We start from the raw sequence: 20638 nt of genomic DNA on the forward strand, positions 1-20638 counted from the left end.
TTTGTATCTGTCGGTATGTCGTCCCGTTCTTATGGGGCTACCATACCATCCCACCATACAATGGCATATGTTTTTTATCGTCGTCCGTTCCGACTTTCTTCCTCTTTAACCTCTCCCGTTTCCACTTTCTCCCTCTTCCAGACACTGCTGTGCACATATTCGTTGATATGCAGAGTCATTCGGGTAACAAGTCATCACAACGAAAAGACCTCGGCCAAGGAAGGACGTTAAGCGAGCTAAGGAGCGGTTTAGCTGGATTGAAAGATTGCCGCGCTACACAGATCCAAACAAAGTTGCAAGTCCAGCCGGTTTCCTACATTCTATTGAAAAGAACAAATCTGGAGCTGAAACTCAATCTTTTGACGATTTAGTGAAAAGAAGGCTCTCCTTCGATTCAGATCAAGACGATCCCAATGCGTTAAGGGTAAATCCACTTGTTGAAACAGAGGGCACCACTCAGGATAAGGAAAGGGACGAGCATTTGGCATCCATCTCTAATACAAGTGGAGATGCTTTTATCGATGGCGCATTGCCTCCTTCCCCTACTTCAGATGTGAGCGCTTCTTATGAGGACATACCTTTGGACCGGAGATGCGTATCAACGTGGCAGCAATTGTTGTCATTGTTAGCCGTCAGTGGTACGAACAGGTTCACGATTGATCAATTCGAATACTTCCGGGACACAGTTAACTGGTTACTTGGAAGATATGCGCCCCACGAAAAGCCTTTGCCTTCATACTCATCGATCCAGCGCAATCTTTTGCCTTGCTTGCGCGAGAAAAGCTTTCCTGTTTCTCGGAGATGTGTATTTCCCGTCGACTTGAAAAAGCCGGTGCCAGGCAATCGACTTCCCCAGTATCGCGTTCCGATTTATCGGTGGATCCTCATCCAACTTCGGCTGTAGCTGAGGCCGAAGTTATTCTACCAAGCTCTTGGGCGCGGCGGGATGTATCATTCAGACCCACGTGGATGCTCTTGGAACAGGGATGCTTGGCTGAAGCCAAAGGTGGTGTTCTCGATCCGGTTTTCACGACGGCTAACAGAATTCTGATGGTTTCAAGAAGGAATTCAGTCTTGTGTCAGCCCAACTCTAGTGCATTCTCGAAACAACACGGAGACTTTTCCCGTTCCTCTTTTTACAAGGTTGGAACATCTGTGAACATTGCAATGTCAAGTACGCCCTGGCAACGAGACGGGTCTACAGACAGCGGCAGATATTCTTATCATTCCGTCAGCGGACTCTCTTTCACAAGGGGAGAAAGATCCCACTACCTTCTGCATGCTAACATAGGGAAAACTGTACTGGTGAGCTCCAAGTTCAGACTGAACGCCGATTCGGACATTGGCCACTTCTGGGGCCCTGGAAGTGAGGAATTCATGAAGGAGGGCGATCTTTGCACTCAGCTGTATTTGTCCATATCAGATCACGTGTGCTTTCTTGCACACAGACTTTGCAGCCATACTGGAACAACATGGCCGATTGAAATTGTTTGGATTCCAACTACCAACAGCGACAGAGAAGGACGTAAATTCCAGTGGTGCAGAGCATTCAAACAGATGGTATCTGACGTTGTATTAAATGCAAAGCAACAGAGTGGCCCATATTGTAACTCATCGCATGAAGACGTACCTGATATAGGCACAACAGGAGTTAGAAGCTATGTCGATGAATTTCAATGCCCATGTGACAAGTCTACTGGTACGCTGCTGGATGGTAGTCGTTTCTTTGTGTACAAAATACTACTGTACTCGGACGGTTTCTCTCAATAAAAGAAGAAACAAGGTTCTGCAGGAGGAATATACATGCTTCCCCTCAACTTACTACCAAGGCATCGCACTGGCCGCAAGTCGGTCAGGTTGCTCGGACTCACTCCCCCGGGAGTAGAATCCAGTGAAGTTTTGCGCATCATATCAGAAGATTTCGAGACTGCAGCAACCGACGGTATTAAAACTGTCGATGGAGCTGGACTTGCAATCACTGTTTTCATCCAAGTCGTGGCATATGTTGCTGATTTTCTCGAAATTGCCCATGTTTCAGACTTGCTCGGCCACAATGCTGATGCAGCCTGTCATCTTTGTTCTTTTAGAGTTCAGAAACTTGATCCAGCACAGTCTCTTCATGGCTTTACCACCGAAGAGCACAGCGCAGATTCTTGCAGCTTTCGTTCAGGTCCACGAACAGATGCCATTCGTGCGGGCGAACATAAATGAGAGGGAATTTTCTTCGCTATTACATCACCTTGGTATGCAGCAAGAATCATCCCGCAAGGTTTCTGGTAGTCCTTCGCTGTTGCTATATCACAAACTGACGCGTGCACAGTCCAGCGGTAAAATACCGATCGCAAGTTGCGGCCATCCAATCTTTAATGCCATGTTCGACCCTTACCGTTCCGTTTTGGTGGCACCTGACCATTTGCTGTCTGGTAACGATATCAATATTGTAACAACTTGCTTCATGCTACTTCATGATGAAGAAGCTGTTCGACACGTTGAATCACGGGTTTGCGGGGCGCTCCGAGCAAACAATCTTGTGATTCAAAACAAATTGTTTGATTTCAAGGGTAAGAAGCTCTTTTCCACGTCGATCAGCGGCGTGTTCTGCACACTTGTCCTTGCTGACAAAGTTTTTCAGGACTTTTGCCGTGTAAACATGGATTGTGGAGCAGGGCGGAATGATGAACAATCAAGTGCGCTTCTACATGCTGTAAAATGCCTACAACTTTATTCAGCCCTAGTAACAAAAACGTATTGGTATCCAAGCCTTCCTATCGACGGGAAAGAGGCGGTGAGGCTGTTCAACTTGGATCGTGGTCGGGCGAGTACCGTTGAGCTACAGGACATGTCTCGTCAGTACGTTTCCTTGTGTGATAAGCTTTGTGGTCAGTCTGAACTAGCAAAGAAGAACATAGACAAACCAAACTTGCACAGGCTAATCGAGTTGTATACTCACTCAGTCGCGGCGATGGGTCATGTGCGCCATTTTGGTGAACTCGTCTTTGAGTTTGCCCATCAGCCATTAAAGCGAGGCATTTCCCGTTCTAACAGAAGAAATCTCCATTTACAAGCAGTACAGCATGCAATTTCTGACGACTGGCAAGACCGTCTTGCGGCACTAACAGAAAAGATAGTGGAGAACCCCTTGTCACAGGAACATAAAAACGACTTCGGTACATTCTTGACCGGTCAGAAAAGTACTCCATCGGAACATCTAGACACTACCTCATTCGAAAGCCAGCTGACAGAGGACTTACTAATCAAGCCGTTGTTGCGTAAGCTGGTAGGAAAAACATCGCCCGGTCCGCGTGGTGATGGGTCACATTCTAAGTGGGTTCTTAACGGTACAGAAAAGACATCAACGTCGCATACAGGTATGATGAAGCTGCTCAATCAGTCAGTTATTCTCCAATTCGATGGCGAGCGCAAAGTAACATTCTTCAAGAAGGCGTGCCGGTTTAAACAAAACATACTTAGGTCGAACACATCCGGGCATTCATATCCTCACGATTGTATTCGTGTAGGAAACGCCATTCAATCGCTTGTGCGTCATGACATGACAGGAGACCTACTCGAGGAGCAGCCGAGTCTTCTTGAAATGGAGGGCAGTCCGGACAATTACATACTTGTTGTTTTTGCTGTCGAGGCATTTGTATCTTGGAAGGACCACCAGTCTGGTGCTGGAGAATATTGTATCGAGAGTTCTCCATTCGTTTTTGTGCGAAAATGCACATTATATGAGGATAGAACCTTACACGTTCCCCCCGGTACACCATTAACCTTACTAAGACTGACTGGAAATGTGAGAAGGATTGGGCTGATACATGCGTGTTCTATGTCTTCACCAGAGACCCACTGTCACATCAGTGAAAATGTCGGCGTGATAACGCACGCAGCTGGACTTCTTTCAGGCGAAAGGTTCTATTATCTTACAAAGCGGCAAGGATACCCTCCACGAATGGGGTAAATTATGCATATCTCACAGCTGATAGAATTGTGGGAAACGGCCAGCCCGCTATCGAGAGAGTTAGCCATTTGTTTACGTTGATAAGTAAGTAAAGTAATGTGACCATGCCATTCATGTTTTTGGTTGCCATCAAAGGCGCCTTTCGTTCTTACGGAGGGGCGGTTGGGGGTGTTGTTTGGATGTGAAGGGGTGGCGCGGGGCCTGAGGGTAGACATTTGTGGGTGAGGAAAAGATGTGTGTTTGGATTGATGAGAGCAGGATGGCGGAGGGCAGTCAGATTCGACACAAAGAGATGAGATGAGCGTTTGCGACGTGCCTGGCTGGCCATTGACGTTTTTGCATTGGCATAACTTCAATCCTTTTCATTCTATGGTTCTCTTCACCATGTTCTGGGTTACTGTTCTTTGAAATTCCTCTATGATATGCTTACCCCGTACCACTAATGAAGGCCAGCTCATCTCTAAACAGCCCAGTGCCTCATCAGGATCTGTCAACGTCTTAGAAAGCTGTTTTGTTTTTCCCGCGGATGTCCGATGCCACAGCAAATGAAATGCACGGTCTCCCAGATTTTCTGGTTTCATGTTCCCGTGATGGGCAACCTTGGAGATCTTCAAGGCGTCAGAAAGCATCATACTTTTTTTTCTAGTCTGTTAGCGTACGTTCTGTTTCGTCGATCGAAACACATGTTCTCCCGGAAAAGTAGCTCGCACATTTTGTCTGTGGCTGTGCAAACTTGACTTCCCGCAACTCGAAAAATGAACATGGATTTTTCTGAATCATTGTCAGCCAATGTCCCCCCTAGCAGCCGAAAGGCGCTCTGGTCAGACACTTCCATGCGCCTCATTTTTCTTCCCTTCACCATGAAGTACTGTAGATCAGAGACACTTGTGAAACCGATGCATTTACCAAGACAGCCGAGAGAATCAAACAATATCGTTATTGTTTCTATGTCGGAGCGGGGAGACTGGGTTTCCTCGTAGGTTGGGTAACATGTTGCCGTGGGAGTCCGCATTCTGACCACGCGGCATATTTGTTTCATTTCAGCAAGAGTGCAGTCCGTATCTGCCCGTAAAGCTCTTGTGAAGTACATACCAATATGTCTTCCTTCCTGCGCGACGACATCCGTGACTGCAGTTCGAATTCTTGGAAGTTGAATAGCTCTCTGGCATGCATTTGCCATTCTTTGCCTTAGGAATCCAAAAGCCCGGTCAGAAATGACATCACTTTCGGTCTTATACCGCAGTAATCTGGAATAAATGCCGCTTTGAGCACTCAGAAGCCTTTGAATCTCATCCACTCTCAGTTCCAGAGATGCTACACGAGATGCAGTTCTGGTATGATCACACAGACTAGTAAAGCAGTTCCGCTTCGTGCAGGAGGCTTCGAGGGCGCTGTAATCATCGTCCGAACTCGAGATTCCATCATCACACTCGGAGAAATATCGTTTGTAATACCGCCATTGTTGCATGCACAGTAGCGTTCCGTCATCTTGCTTATGCTGCAATTTATTTTTCATGAAGCGTGCGCTCACACCAGATTCACCCATGCCGTAGCCTGCATTATACTGCACGAGGGCAACGAACTCGCCTCTTCGCCTCCCAACTCCACTCACTTTCCCCCTGCACCAAACGTCCTTTTTGTTTTTCTGACCTTTCCTCCTTCCACTCTCCACAGTAACGTCAAGAATCCAGAGAACTTCAATGGAGTCCCCTTCCCTTAGCTCGCGCATTCCAGTTATTGATTATGACCGTGCGGAAACCCCCAAATCGCCCCGTCAGATTCTCCGCTGATAAGCAAGTGTAGAAGAAGCAACCAGTATCCGTGTAGATTTCCAAATGGAAGAAACAAAAGCAGATCTGTGTGTATTCCCTGATAGGTACCGAAGGGAAGGAAACTTGGATCGATGGAGAGGGATATGTGGTGGTGGCAGTGGCGAAATCAGAGATCTGGGAATCTTGGCTATCGACAGAAGCAGAAACACGGAAGTAAAATGGGAGAAATATTCAGGTCAAAAAAATCAAAAATCCGAGCGTCCAAGCGCAACGGGCTGATAGAAAAAGGCCGTGGTCCGGATACAGGTAGAACGCATGGACTACCACTACGTGAGGTTTGGAGCTGATACCGTTTCAACAACATGCGCAACCGGAAATTTGTGACATGCGGGCATGTGTAATACGTGTCACTACATCTACTCGGAGTGCACTGTACACGACGCCGGGGGTGAGGGCAAAGGTCGATCTCCCACCCACCGTATGGCAAGTGCTCACTCGCACCGTCGTAGCACCACTTCCGTCCTCATCGCTTCCTTGTCTCAAGCATCATCGAATCCTTGCATGATGGACTTACTGGAAAGTCGGGCGAGTATTTCTCAGCTCTATCACACTATTCACTCGTTTTGCCTCCAATTTGCCATTCCGCCTCCCACTTTCATCTCTATCGCAATCGAAACCCGGTCTTTGCAGTCCTTGTAGCAACCTCCTCTCTCCCAAAGACTGCTCGCCATGAGCGCTGCTTTTATGCTGGCCATACCTCCTGTCCCCTCTCTTTAGCCGCCCCCACCATAGAAGGGCACCGCCACTTGGTCAAGCGTCCTCGTCCTAACTAATCCTAGAGCCGCATATGCCGGATTCAAGTCCTGACATTTTGGATTGCGTTCTCACCTTTTTTTGTACTCATTGCGAACCAAACTACGAGTTTCCCTGCGTCATGACACCGCAGCCACAATCAACGTCTTCGGCCTTTGTCATTCATGGACGTGGCATTCTGACAAACACGCGCTCCGTCGACCATTACACTTCAGCCGTAGTAACAAAACGATACAGTGACACAAAGGCCCCAGCAAGGGCTGTCGCCATCGGCAATGAGTGCGATATAGCTCAATTGTACGTTGAAAGCGAGGACTTCTGGGAAGATTTAGAAGATCAAGTCGGCATGTATAATACAAAACATGCCTTCCTTCAACCCGGCTCTTTGCCGCAGCTCCAAGATTCAGTTCTCGTTATAGGCTCCGGGAATCAAATCAGCCGTGTCGAAAAGCAAAACTATGTGCATGGCCAAGGAGACCTGCTTGCAGTACATATTGACACGGCGATAAGTCTATCCGTTTCCATAGTACTTGATTTTTCAATGAGTTATTGTTTTGGCTTTCTTACTAATGCCTTTCTATTTCCTTTGGGGACCATTTTGGATGTTTGCCAATAACATGTTCCCGTCTTTTAATCCAGGAAACAGTGGCGCCCCGGTGATAAATGAAACGGTGAGGTTGTAGGTGCGTGTCCCAAATCTTTCGAACCGTTACCGTTGAAACGCAATGGATCGATTGCATCAAGTGTACATGATCATCCTGACTGACACGCGATGGGTTTTGTTCGGCTATTCAGGAATTGCTTTTCAAAGCGTGGACCCCTTTCAAGCTGATTCCGTGGGCTACCTCATTCCATACTGCGTACTGCAGCATTTTCTCGACCACATAGCCTGTCATGGTCAGTATGCGGGGTTCTCATTTTGCATATTTCGCTGGCAAAGAATGGAAAACCATCATTTGAGGAGATCTCTTGGAATGGCCAAGGATCAGTCTGGGATTTTAGTCAAGTGGGTTGCAGAGATTTGCGAAGCGAATCGGATGTTGCGAAAGGGAGATATTATGACTCGTGTGGATGGAATCTTCGTCTCGAACGCTGGGACAGTACTATTTTGCTCTGGGGAACGCATCAGTTTGACTTTTGTGATCACCAGCAAATGCGAGCACTCGCACATCCGCGGCCTGAGGCTGAACGAGAACCTCAATGCGGCCCCCGAGCGGGCAGGGGCTGGTGGGGCAGGTGGAGGCGCGCAAGGCCGCAGCGTGGTCGTTCTCATCATCGAGCAGGGCAGGATCGCGGGCCGCGCCGTCCCCATCGCGGGCCAGCCCGGCACGGGGAAGACCGCCATCGCCATGGGTATGGCCCAGGCCCTTGCCTCAGAGACGCTCTTCACCAAGATCGCCGTCAGCGAGATCTTCTCGCTCAAGATGTCCAAGACCGAGGCCCTCACGCAGGCCCTGGGGAAGAGCATCGGCGTTAGAATTAAGGAGGAAACAGAGCATATCGAAGGCGAGGTTGTGGAGATTCAAATTGATATGCCGCTCCCGAGGTCGTCAGCTGCACGGATGGCGAAGAGTGGCAAGCTTACGTTGAAGACCACGGAGATGGAGAGGGTGTATGACTTGGGTACCAAGATGATTGACTCGTTGCGGAAGGAGACAGTTACAAGTTTTGATGCCATTACTATTGATATGGCAACGGTAAATATATCAAAGCTCGGGCGAGTTGCAGCGACAAAAAAGAGGTTGTGCACGTCGTCTCTCTGCAATAAATTGATGTCATCAATTCACGGCAGTAAGGTTTGTTAGCATTATTCGCTGGTGACACTGGTGAGATTAAATCGGGGGTGAGGGAGCAGATCGACGTCAAGGTTGCAGAGGGGAGGGAAGAGGGGAAAGCGAAAATTGTGCACGGCGTTCTTTTCATTGACGAGGTGCATATGCTTGATATTGACTACGTTTCCTTCATGAACAGAGCTCTCGAGTCGGACCTCGCCCCAGTCCTTGTGGTGGCGTCGAACCGCGGAATCACTCGCATCAGTGGGACCACATACAAGTCGCCACATGGCATTCCACTGGACTTGTTGGATAGGTTGCTTATTACTACCAAACCATTCAACGAGAACGACATTCGAAAGATCTTGCAGCTACACAGCGAAGACGTGGAGATCATGGAGGACGGACTAAACCTTCTCACGCGTATAGATCTGGATACCTCTCTGAGATACGCCATGTATCTAATCACCTCTTCAGGACTCGTTTGGTCGAAAAGAAAGAGGATATAGGTAGACGTGGAGGACATCAAGAGGAAGTACACCTTGTTCTGGGAGAGAGGCACTGGAGAGGGTGTGCTGCTGGGGCAGGTCCACGGCCTGGAAGACGGAGGTGAGACAATGTGGAAGGTGTTGCCGAGGCTGTTGAAGGGGAGCTGCCAGAAAATAGCGCGGAAGGAGGGGTCTGGGCCGTAGGTAGACGGAAGCGGCAAGGACGAGCTGGGCGATCTTCTGGGCTCGGCGGAAATCTCGGATGGACGGGACTACAGGTGTGTTTTGCGGTAAAGTTGTCGCCGATGCCTAGGACCGTTCCGTCACGGAGGACGCGGCGGGAGTTAGAGTTGTACTGGACGTGCCATTGGCGGCCGTCGGCATTTGAGGAGGGGTGGGCGTCGGAGGGGGAGAAAAGGACGTTTCGGGGGGCCACGCAGAGGATGGAAGCGGGAGGGGGAGAGGGTTGCGAGGATGTCGGCGAGGAGGATGCCGTCGGTCTGGAAGTGCATAAGCTTGTCGACTGCAGTCGACGCGATGAGGGAGGGGAAGGCGGATGTGAGCGTGATAATGAGAAGTGGGACTCCGTGTGGATGCGGGCGGCATCGCGACGGTCGTGGGGGAGGGCGGCAGCCTCGCTGACTGTGAGGGTTGAAAGGGGGTCATCGGAATGGGGAAGGGGCGAGGTGGTGATTTAGAGGGTCTCGGGGCGCGGTTTGAGGCATTCGCCGAGTGGTTGGAGGGTCTGGATGAACTGCCCGTAGGGCAGCTTCGTTGAGGGTGGTGGCGGGGGTCAGGTTGTGCAGAGGGGAGGGGCGGGATGAACGCGTACGCAATACGGGTGTGGGCCGGAGATGGGTCCCGCTGGGAGCAAGGTATCTGCGGTAGGCAGGGCCTCTTCGTAATGTTTCTGGCGAGGCTGGGTGAGGCACGGGATACAAAGATCGTTGAAATGGGTTGTAAGAGAAATGGTGGGGTATTGGGACTGGATGAGTTGTTTACAAGCCCCAGAACAATTTATGGTAATGTGCTCATTCAGTAAAATTAGTCACACTCACTGCTACTAAAGTCGCCGAGAACTCCGCAATATCAAATGAATGAAACAGCACCACGACCTCACTGAAAAGGTACGACACTAAAAACTGAAGCAATAATGTAATCAATCTGAATCATGAGCAATAAGTGCCCTGGATGTCCATTCAGACTGCCTGGCTACGTTTAAGAATTAATAATGCACATTGTTTGGATGACAACTTTGCCATTTCGCATCATTATTGGGTCTTAATGGTATAATGGACAGCTTCAGTTCACTCAAATGTTCTCTGGTGCCATACAATCTATGACACAGTGCACTCCAAGCGTCAACGCAGTGCATCATGAAATCGATGACCAGACATTTCATAAGATAGGCTGGCTACGTGACATTTCGCATCACATCACAGAACATTCAATTGAACGTCTGATGCGAGAAATTTGCGTTTTTAAAAATATATATCTTACTCTGCTGCAATGACAAAAAGAGTGAGAAAATACTACTCTTATTGAGTATCCCCAAAATTTTAGGATTGATTTTGGAATCATTCCGACCACTATGATAATCGCCAGCATTACTGAATCATTGTTCCAAATTCAGCATCATAGGCGATGCATACTATTATATTAGTAACAAAATTGACTATATGACTTACCAGTGGGAGATAGATCTATCTCCGAAAGACGTTCGAACGTCTTTCGCAAATGCCGAACGCGCTCGAGTGAAGCTTCAAAAAAATTTCAACGCTCAAAAAGCACTCGGACGATCGCTGGCGACACGTAAGAAGCAGATGGAGGAGAGGTGTGCAGAGGGATCCATTTTCTCGCCGGAGGACTTTGAGAAATGCTACAAATTAGTGCGGAAATAGCTTGATAGGGTCATGCAGTCGTACATTCAGGTGCAAGAAAACGGGAGCAGAAACTCGGCAGCGGAAGCTTTGGCTATTGTAGAGCGACCCGACGTCATCTGAAAGTGGTTTATGAATTTTATGCTGCTGCTTCTGTTCGCTGCTGGAGGACAGAGGCCTCGGACGTATACAAAGCTACAAGCACCGAGTGCAGGGGAGTTGCGAGATATGAAGGAACAGGCGGCTCGAATGCCGTTTTCGAAGTGAAGACACTTTTTGAGAAAACGAGGCGGTCTCTAGATATGCCAAACGTATTGGTGCCAGCTCATGCTATTAAGTATTTTGACTTTCATGTCAGTGTGATGAGGAACGTAGTGCTCCGCCGAGCGGAAGTGGAAGAATCAGATTTCATGGATAGGCCTCTACTGATGCATACAGAGTATGGAACCGAGCTGAAAAGCACGCAGGTGATATCTTGTCTCCGGTCCTTTTTAACCTACAACGTTCCCGAGATGAAGTCAATCACAGTCATGGCGCTTAGAAGCAGCTACGGGACCATGACCATGCGTGCGTTTCGAGAGAAAAGGATTTTCCGCGGCATGCGCGAGAATGCCTTCCTCGGCATACTGGCAAAGTACATGAACACGTCGCCAGAGCAGCTGATGACTACGTATATTGGAATTGACAGGTCGGACTTCGAATCGTCCGCCCGCGAACTTGTAAGGGTTCTTGACTTCGACAACGATAGCTCAGAGGAGGATTCAGGACGGGGCAGGGGGACTTCAACCCGTACAGAAAACAGTCGTAGAATGTCTTACGAAAACGTATTGGGTCTGTAGAGGTATAGTTGCGTGTGGGAAGGGGGCGGCGTCATTGGAAATTGAGCGCAAATTGGTCTGCGTGCGCTTTTCATACACATGAGACTCCTTGGACGCGTGCTCTAAAACATGGTAGTTTAGAGAACATTCATTGCCCGCGATTGCTGGCTTTTATTTTCACCTCGTGGGACTGACTTCACTCATGTCGGGCTAACTTTTGCTACTTGAATCGCACTACTACTACTGGCTTTCATGTGCTTGAGGAGTGACCTTTCGTTCATTTGTGCAGACTTTGACTGCCAGAATGCAAACGTGCGAGACGAGAACTACGGCGCGGAGGCGTCCTTGCGCGGGCAAGACTTGGAGGTAGTGCTTCAGGGGTTTGGGCACGGAGACGAGAAGCGGCGAGTGTATCCCTGCCGGACGGAGTCGGGGAGCATGTCACGATAGGCCGAGACGACGGGCCTAGAGGCGCCGGCGATTTGCCCGAGGGCGAGGTCGAGCTGCGAGTGCGGGTGGAGACTGCGCTGCTCTCCTGTGCGGGCTGCAGAGCCGGGTGCGGCAGCGTTGGGATGGGGTGGGTGCCGTGGTCTTCGCAGGAGGAGGCGGCGTGGTCCGAATGCAGCGATAGAAAGGCGGCGCGTACTTCGGCAGAGCGGATAAGGATGGGTGGCGGGCAAAAGTCGATCTCCGGGGATTAAGGCGGGGTGACACTTGGAGTGTCCGAGAGCTGTGACGACGCAGAATTCATCCTAGAAGAGAGAGAAACGGGAGAAGATGGATCTTCGAGAGAGGAGGGTGGAGACGGGATTACATCCGGAATTAGACGGTTCACGATCCTCGCTTTGTGCATGATTGAGAGGTGTAGAAAGCGAGCTATGGGTGTGACCCAAACTCAAAAGACTACCACCACCGCGGTGAAAACTATTCCCGCATCGGCGTTCCACGCAGCCCTTCCCCACGATCAAAATCACGACCTAATCCCCTTAATCCCTTGATCACGCGAATCCCTTAATCCCGCTAATCTCCAAATCCTTCTAATCCCTTACTCCCCGCTAATCCCCTAATCCTGCTAATCCCTTAATCCAGCTAATCCCCTAATCCCCTAAATCCCTAAATCCTGCGAATCCCGCGAATCCCGCGAATCCCTTAACTAAGAAGTATACAAGTTTAAAAGCAGAGCAGTATAGAAGTACGAAAGCAGAGAAGTATAGAAGAATGGAAGTTTAGAAGTATAAGAGTATGCTAGTATAGAGGAATAAGAAGTATAAAAGTATAGAAGTTTAGAAGCAGAGAAGCAGAGAAGTTTGAAAGCAGAAAAGTGTAGAAGTAGAGAAGCAGAGAAGTTTAAAAGCAGAGAAGTATAGAAGCACAGAGGCAGAGGCGTTTGAATGCAGAGAATTATGGAAGTATAGAAGTTTAAAAGCAGAGCGGTGTAGAAGTATAGAAGCAGAAGTTTAAAAGCAGAGCGGGATAGTAGTATAGAAGTTTAGAACAGGGAAGTATGGAAGAATAGAATTTTAAGAGCAGAGAAGTTCAGAAGTGTGAAAGTATAGAAGGATAGAAGTTTAAAAGGAAGTACGACCACGGTAGAGTACTGTACGGAGGGGGGAGGGGGGCGCAGTAGAAATAAAAAAAGCGTGGGCATTAGCAACGCTGACCTAGAGTACCGTTTTTTGTTAAATTGTTGTACAGTTGGTTGCCAGCCGCCGAAAAGAAGGTAAAAGCTATGAATGGCATGTTGCCTGAGAGAGGATGATACTTACAATAACAATTTGTTAAATTGTTGTAAGAGCCATGAATGACATGTTGCCTGAAAGAGGAAGATATTTAAAAGAGCAATGGGAAAAGGCGGTTGTTATTACGTTTGGGGAAAACATTACAATAGGAGCATGACGATAGGAGCGGTTGCGTATTTTCAATGTGTGCAATTTTCTTCATTGGGCGGTTTTGGCGTTTGAGCGATGAACCGCATTCCATACGGCACAAGTTTTAGATGGGCGCGTCATTGACTTGGAGTAGGATAGCTTCTTTTGATTTCTTCATAAGTGGGGCTTAGTAGAACTTACATGAGGAAACGATTCTGAGGTGGAGAGAGAGATTGAGAGACAGAGAGAGAGAGAGCTACCACTTGCGCACGTTTACTCGTTGTTTTTGTATAGAAGGACGATATATCTGTGAGAGAATGCCTTCATCACGTCTTAATGTCGGAGATATTGTGCTATTTACAGCAATCCCCGAAGTACAGATGTCACTAGGTGTGCAAGGGAGGTATGCCAGAGTTGGACAAGTTTGGTGTTCGACTGAAGATGGGAACGATATACTTGAAGTGAAGGGATGGTTCGGGACTAGAGCTAGCCTTGAGCAAATCAAAATTTTACACGTAATATGGAGAAAGGGAAGAAGTAAGCTTGGAGTGCAGGAAAGGACTATTGAAGGAATTGAAAAGAATGGATTGTGTCTAGCAAGCGGTGTGCGCATATCAAATCATACATTCATGGAGGATGGAGCTGTGACGTTGAAGCGCGTGGCGTCACGTCTGTTCTCAGGAAGAGCCACTGCGCCATCCGTCCTCTTCGCCGCTGCTATAGTGCTGAGCTGCGACGCCAGAGTGACCCAAGTCGATCCAAATCCGTATCTGAACCCCTATGAAATGTTTTACAAGGCTAACGAGGCGTTGAATGCAGACAGCGCCACTACCCCTACGCAACCGGCTGTGGCGTGGTATACCTTCGCGCAATCGGTATACTATGGGGATATAGAGATATTCAGTTCGAATGTAGCGTATGACACGTATATGGAGACCATCACATGCCTCCAGAACTGCAGCTTCAGCCCGCATGATGCCCGCGGCATGATAACATACGATTCAGATTTGTTGAGTACCTTGGAAGCAACGAAACATTTTCAGGAGGTAGATCGCAAGAGGCTGAGTATGTCTTTGATGAACTTGGATATAACTCGGCAGTTTGCCGCAAGCATTTGCAAGGAGCTGGCGATCCGGGATACGTTTGACGAAAAAGTACTCATGGCGGGGGCGTTGTGCCTAGAAAGTGAAGCCAGTACGCAACAAGTCGAGTACGCCGAAACCATGTTTTTTGAAGAGGATGGGAGAGCAGACGAAGACGCGGAATGGCGACATACATTCAGTCACCACATGGCGTACTCTATCCACCATGCGGACAGAAACGACAGAAACGTCGCCGTATCGATTGGGAAATTTGAAAGGGATGGAGAAAGCGTAGGCAGGAGGCACGCAGATTGTGAACAAAATTATGTGTTTGTGCATATATCAGACGTAACGAGATACATCGGTCATGACCTGAACAGTCTTCTGCTGAGCGGAGCGATGGAGAGAGGGCGGACGCACTTCTTGCCAACGGGAAACATGACGATGCTCCCAAAAGATATTGCGAGAATGGCGAGTCTGGCAGGGTGGCGGGGAAGCTGCACCCTCACGGTACGTTTCCCAATTTCGAATGGCATGATCAACGATTCGGATTATCACATATGCTTATCTCGCATCTCAAAGCCGAAGATACTGTCGTACGTGGAGGCTGAAGAGCAGATACAATCAGAGGAGATGAACGATTTGAAGCGTATCTATAACCTGGTGAACCAAACATTTCCTCAGGCCGTGGAAGAAGAAGAATACGTTGACTATCACGAGTTGAACGTTGATGCACAAGAACACATGGGGATATCTGTGTCGCCTCGGGTGCGCACCAAAAGGGCGTCCGTACTGATTTCGTCGATGGAAAAGGCGGCAACCATCGCCTGCGCTAGGTACGCCGAAGACAGAGGCGTGCCCATGTGCTTTTTGAACCAAATGGCACCCGATGACGTGAATAGTGTTCCAAGTTTTGTGTTCTGTGCAGAGATCCTCCCTCACCACGTCCAGGATGAAGAAGCCTGTGCTTTGATTACCTCTCCAGTCCATCGTGGGCCAGATCTGATCAACCACATACAGCTGAAAGCACAGCTACGGAAGGATGCACAGCGACGAACACGCAGATATCTTACAAGAGAGAAAATCATGGAGGAGATTGAGAACAACAACTTCACACTCAAATACCACCGTGGCATACAGATGGAAGACAGAATCACGCAGTATTATACGCACAAGTTTCTGAAGGGCCAAACTCAAAAGACGCTAGTGGGGACGATGTTGGGGTACCCCTCGGACGTAACAGATTGGAATCCAGACACAACGCGCATCAACGATATGCAGGCATCTGAATGCCGTTCCTTCCAGAAATGCCTCGTGCAATTAGATAGCAGTGGAATTCGCATTTTCGTGATGCTTCCGTGTGGAATCGCAGCAGCATCGAAACTGAATCTGTCGTTGTCCTGGATTTGCCCAGACAGTATGCGTCATGATGCATTTGCTACACAAATGGCAATGGATGTTACCGGATAACCACGCGATGCAAGCCGAGGCCCAGTCTTTGGGCAGAAGTGGAAAAGTAATATACGCACAGGGTAGAACCAAGTTTTCACAGATAATTAGGAGATATTCCCTTTTATAATATAGAGTAAGGCATATTCCCTATACCCAAACGACATTACAAATTACGATGAAGTACTATGGGAATGGAAAAAGCAATTAGCACATCACCAAGTACTAAAGAATATTACAATTAGCAGCAATAGTCCTGTTACGTAAAAGTAATACTAATTCACCCCAAGCCCCATTTTTATAAAAAGAAACATTTGGAAAACATTAGTGCAAATGGAATTGCAATTTTTAAATTAATGTAATTTCAAACAAATGCGACTAGCAGAAAAGTGGGATTAGCCCATCGTGGGATTAGCAGGGATTAGGGCGAATCCCGCGAATCCCGCGAATCCCTTAACTAAGAAGTATACAAGTTTAAAAGCAGAGCAGTATAGAAGTACGAAAGCAGAGAAGTATAGAAGAATGGAAGTTTAGAAGTATAAGAGTATGACAGTATAGAAGAATAAGAAGTATAAAAGTATAAAAGTATAGAAGTTTAGAAGCAGAGAAGCAGAGAAGTTTGAAAGCAGAAAAGTGTAGAAGTATAGAAGCAGAGAAGTTTAAAAGCAGAGAAGTATGGAAGTTTAGAAGAATGGAAGTATAGAAGTTTAGAAGCAGAGAAGTTTCGACACAGAAAAGCAGAGAAGTTTGAAAGCAGAAAAGTGTAGAAGTATAGAAGCAGAGAAGTTTAAAAGCAGAGAAGTATGGAAGTTTAGAAGAATGGAAGTATAGAAGTTTAGAAGCAGAGAAGTTTCGACACAGAAAAGCAGAGAAGTTTAAAAGCAGAGATGTATAGAAGCACAGAGGCAGAGAAGTTTAAAAGCAGAGATGTATAGAAGCACAGAGGCAGAGGCGTTTGAATGCATAGAATTATGGAAGTATAGAAGTTTAGAAGCAGAGAAGTTTCGACACAGAAAAGCAGAGAAGTTTAAAAGCAGAGATGTATAGAAGCACAGAGGCAGAGGCGTTTGAATGCAGAGAATTATGGAAGTATAGAAGTTTAGAAGCAGAGAAGTTTCGACACAGAAAAGCAGAGAAGTTTAAAAGCAGAGATGTATAGAAGCACAGAGGCAGAGGCGTTTGAATGCAGAGAATTATGGAAGTATAGAAGTTTAGAAGCAGAGAAGTTTCGACACAGAAAAGCAGAGAAGTTTAAAAGCAGAGATGTATAGAAGCACAGAGGCAGAGGCGTTTGAATGCAGAGAATTATGGAAGTATAGAAGTTTAAAAGCAGAGCGGTATAGAAGTATAGAAGCAGAAGTTTAAAAGCAGAGCGGGATAGTAGTATAGAAGTTTAGAACAGGGAAGTATGGAAGAATAGAATTTTAAAAGCAGAGAAGTTCAGAAGTGTAAAAGTATAGAAGGATAGAAGTTTAAAAGGAAGTACGACCACGGTAGAGTACTGTACGGAGGGGGGAGGGGGGCGCAGTAGAAATAAAAAATGCGTGGGCATTAGCAACGCTGGCCTAGAGTACCGTTTTTTGTTAAATTGTTGTACAGCTGGTTGCCAGCCGCCGAAAAGACAGCTATGAACCTTCTTCTGGCGGCGCATCCCGACGGTGGACACTCCACGCCCGTTTTGGAAGAGGCCATTCAAGAAGATCTTCCGCCGATAAACGAGGTGTTCTCTGCGGAAGCGAGGGACGCTTTTAACTACCTTCGCCGCGTGACCGACATGTACAACTGCTTTGAAATGCCAGAATTGGTACTGGCGGAAATTGACGTCTCATTTTGACAAAACGGAGAGTACAACGAAATCATTTGGATGGCGACCGCACTGTACACTTTTGGCAGTGGTGAAATCAATAGGATGCTTGGCTTCTACGAAGAAATTTATGGAGAAGATGTAGGAGTATGTGGCGAAGACAGTGATCAGAGCATGGAGATGGATGATATAGATGACGAAGAATTGGATGAAATGCTAGAGCCAGTTACTCCAGAAACGCACTACTAATCAGTCTGTTGCGAATAAACACGATCTGGCTCATTGCTTCTCACTTTTTATTTTTCATAAGTTCTAGCTGCTTGCGCTCTCCCCCTCCATCCTTCGCTTTTTTTTGGTCTGGCGGTTGGTTGCTCCTGGTGCGGGATGCAGTACCGTTCTTCTTTTTCTAGATGTAATGGGCAGTAAAAGTGGACGAGTGCCTGTGTGCCTGCATGCAATACCTACCATTGAGTCCATAGTCTAAAGTACCGATCTTACTTCAATTGGTCTACATGTTTCGAGCAGCAGAGGGGGCTGCCCCTAGGAAGTGTAAACGCCCGCTATGAGAGGTGCTAGCACTAGGTCCTTCCTAAGCGAGAGACCTGGACCAGTGTATTCCGTCATCCATGAGACTCCGTCTCTGCTGGTAACGCTAAAGTACTTGTCGTTTGAGTACAAATAAAGCAAGCCGGTTCCGGTGTCGTGCAATTGACCGCGCATCCATGGGCCCGTAGGCAACGGCTTGGTGATTTCAAAGACTCCTGTCATCTCCTCCATGCAAAGAAAGTTGACGGTGCCTCGGAACAACTGGAACGAAGAGGCGTAAACCGGGATAAAAGCTAGGAGAGCGTCGAGGGGAAGTCTGAGATACGTGGCAAGACTTTGAATGTCGCACTGAACGATTCCGCCTGGCTTGTCGATGAAACCAAAGATTTTGCCTCCATGCCGCTCCACAGACTGCTTTGCTTTAAGCAGACGTGACAATATGCGATCGAAGGATGGAACAACCTCTTTTGAACACGTACGGAAGAACCCACCTCGAAGACGATCCAACACACCAGCAGGGTAGTCTTGATCGTTGACGTGCTGGACCAAGTGAGTACCGCGCATAACCCAAGCTCCTTGAAACATGTCATATTGCTGTACAATCTCATCATCAACGTAGATGGGCCAAGACTGAAATCTGACTCCTGCTGGATCCCGAAAAGAATCCGTTGGGATTTCATGAAAAGGAAGGGGGGAGATCTGGTTTCCAGGAGACGGAGAGCAATTCGTTGACCAGTAGAAGAAGTGGCCACTGTGAAGTCTTGCGAGGGCAACATTGCGGCCACGTTCAGTTGCTCTCCAAGTCTGCGGGAAGGGAGAGGAGATGTAGAGATCCCCCTTGTCGACGCCACCGGGCCCTAAAAGCGGGGCGTGAGGTTTGTACTGCACGTACTTTGCGTGCGGATTGGGAGCGAGGGAGCGAGGTTGGTGGCGAGGGAGGTCCTTTTCTCCATGGCCACCTCCCAAGTAGACCACGTGGCCATCGGGAAGAAGCTCGGATAGATCACCTGCTTTCTTGACGTTAATGCACGAAACGCGCCTGTTGGGAGGGTCGGCGGGGGCGGCGGGAAGAGTGTTGTCGTAGAGGAGGTTTCCTTTTAGCTTAGATGAGTGCCTGTAGTAATAAGGACACCAGTTGTCTGCCTCGACCTCGGGCAATTCGCCGAACTTGGACTTTGATATGTCGGTCTTGATGTAGGCGTTCGCGCAATCAAACTTTCCGTCCAGACGAAAGCCCTTGTCATCGAGAGCCCCGGTAAACGCTTTATATAACTTGATGACGGCAGCGGAAAGAATGATATGACCACTTGGCGTGAATACACGGTCATCGGTGGTGAGGTCGGAAAGCTTGCGCAATTGGTATTTCCTGCTGGTGCCATGATAGATCCAGACGTTCTTGCCTTCAACCTTGAGGCTGGGATTGCCTTCGTCTAGATGTAGAGAGGTACTGGAGCTGTCCAAGTCGTCTGCGTGGCCGCCGGAGAACATGGTGTCGATTTGATCATGAGCGGCCTGGCGCGTTGCAGCGTGGCTTGCGTACCTATACCCATGTCCGAACAGACGCGCGTTCAGGTGGGCTGAAATTAAGCGCAAATTTACTTCGGTCTGACGGAGTGCGCATTGGCTAGAAAAAAATCTGGAAAAATTTCAATGCGCACAGGGCCAAATTTGATTATTTTATCATACCGGATGGACGTCGAAAATTGCCGACATGCATCCGACCGCAACCGTTGGCCGGATGGACGTCATCCTCGCTGTCATGTCGCGTCATTGATCCCGTTCGTCGCTGTCACGATATCATTCGCGGTTCCCCTATTCAGGCCCCTGAATCCCGACGCGCATCTACTGGCTGGCGCTCCTCGTAACGCGCGTCTATTGGTTCACTACTGATCTCACTTACTCTGTCCGTTCCACTCCTTCCCCCGCCCTGAATGACCACATACTGTATGAGACAATCTCATCCGCACGTTCTCTGGAACCACACCGCTCCCCTTCCGTACTCCTGTTGCCCCTCCTCCAACGCGCCCGCCCTCTTACGACTATCCCTGTCCGTTTAGGGAATTAGGGGAATTAGGCGGAATCACAGGTTTACGCATATTGATATAAGGATGTAGGGACCATCTATTCCCATTAGGGGAGTAGGGCGTATATATTATATATTAGGAATTTAGGGGAGTAGGGCGTATATATTATATATTAGGAATTTAGGGGGTTAGGAAGGTAGGTGAGTTAGGAGGGTATTGTGGATATTGAGGGTTAGGTGGATTAGGAAGATTAGGGGGGTTAGAGGGGTTAGGTGGTTTAGGTGGTTTAGGAGGTTTAGGTGGTTTAGGGGGTTTAGGTGGAATACCGGGTTTAGGTGGTGGAATGGTTTACGAGGTTGAC

The 20638-nt window shown here is 48.1% G+C and overlaps 1 protein-coding gene across 1 annotated transcript; it reads left to right on the plus strand.

Moving 5' to 3' along the window:
• Positions 1–7895: 7895 nt before the first annotated feature.
• On the plus strand, positions 7896–8827 carry CHC_T00008280001 (ruvB-like 2 protein). Its single transcript, XM_005713667.1, has 2 exons — positions 7896–8211; positions 8343–8827. The coding sequence occupies exons 1-2, from the start codon at positions 7896–7898 to the stop codon at positions 8825–8827; spliced, it is 801 nt and encodes a 266-aa protein (XP_005713724.1).
• Positions 8828–20638: the final 11811 nt, after the last annotated feature.

This window comes from Chondrus crispus, genomic scaffold (genome assembly GCF_000350225.1).
Source record: "Chondrus crispus Stackhouse genomic scaffold, scaffold_144, whole genome shotgun sequence".
Lineage (NCBI taxonomy): Eukaryota > Rhodophyta > Florideophyceae > Gigartinales > Gigartinaceae > Chondrus > Chondrus crispus.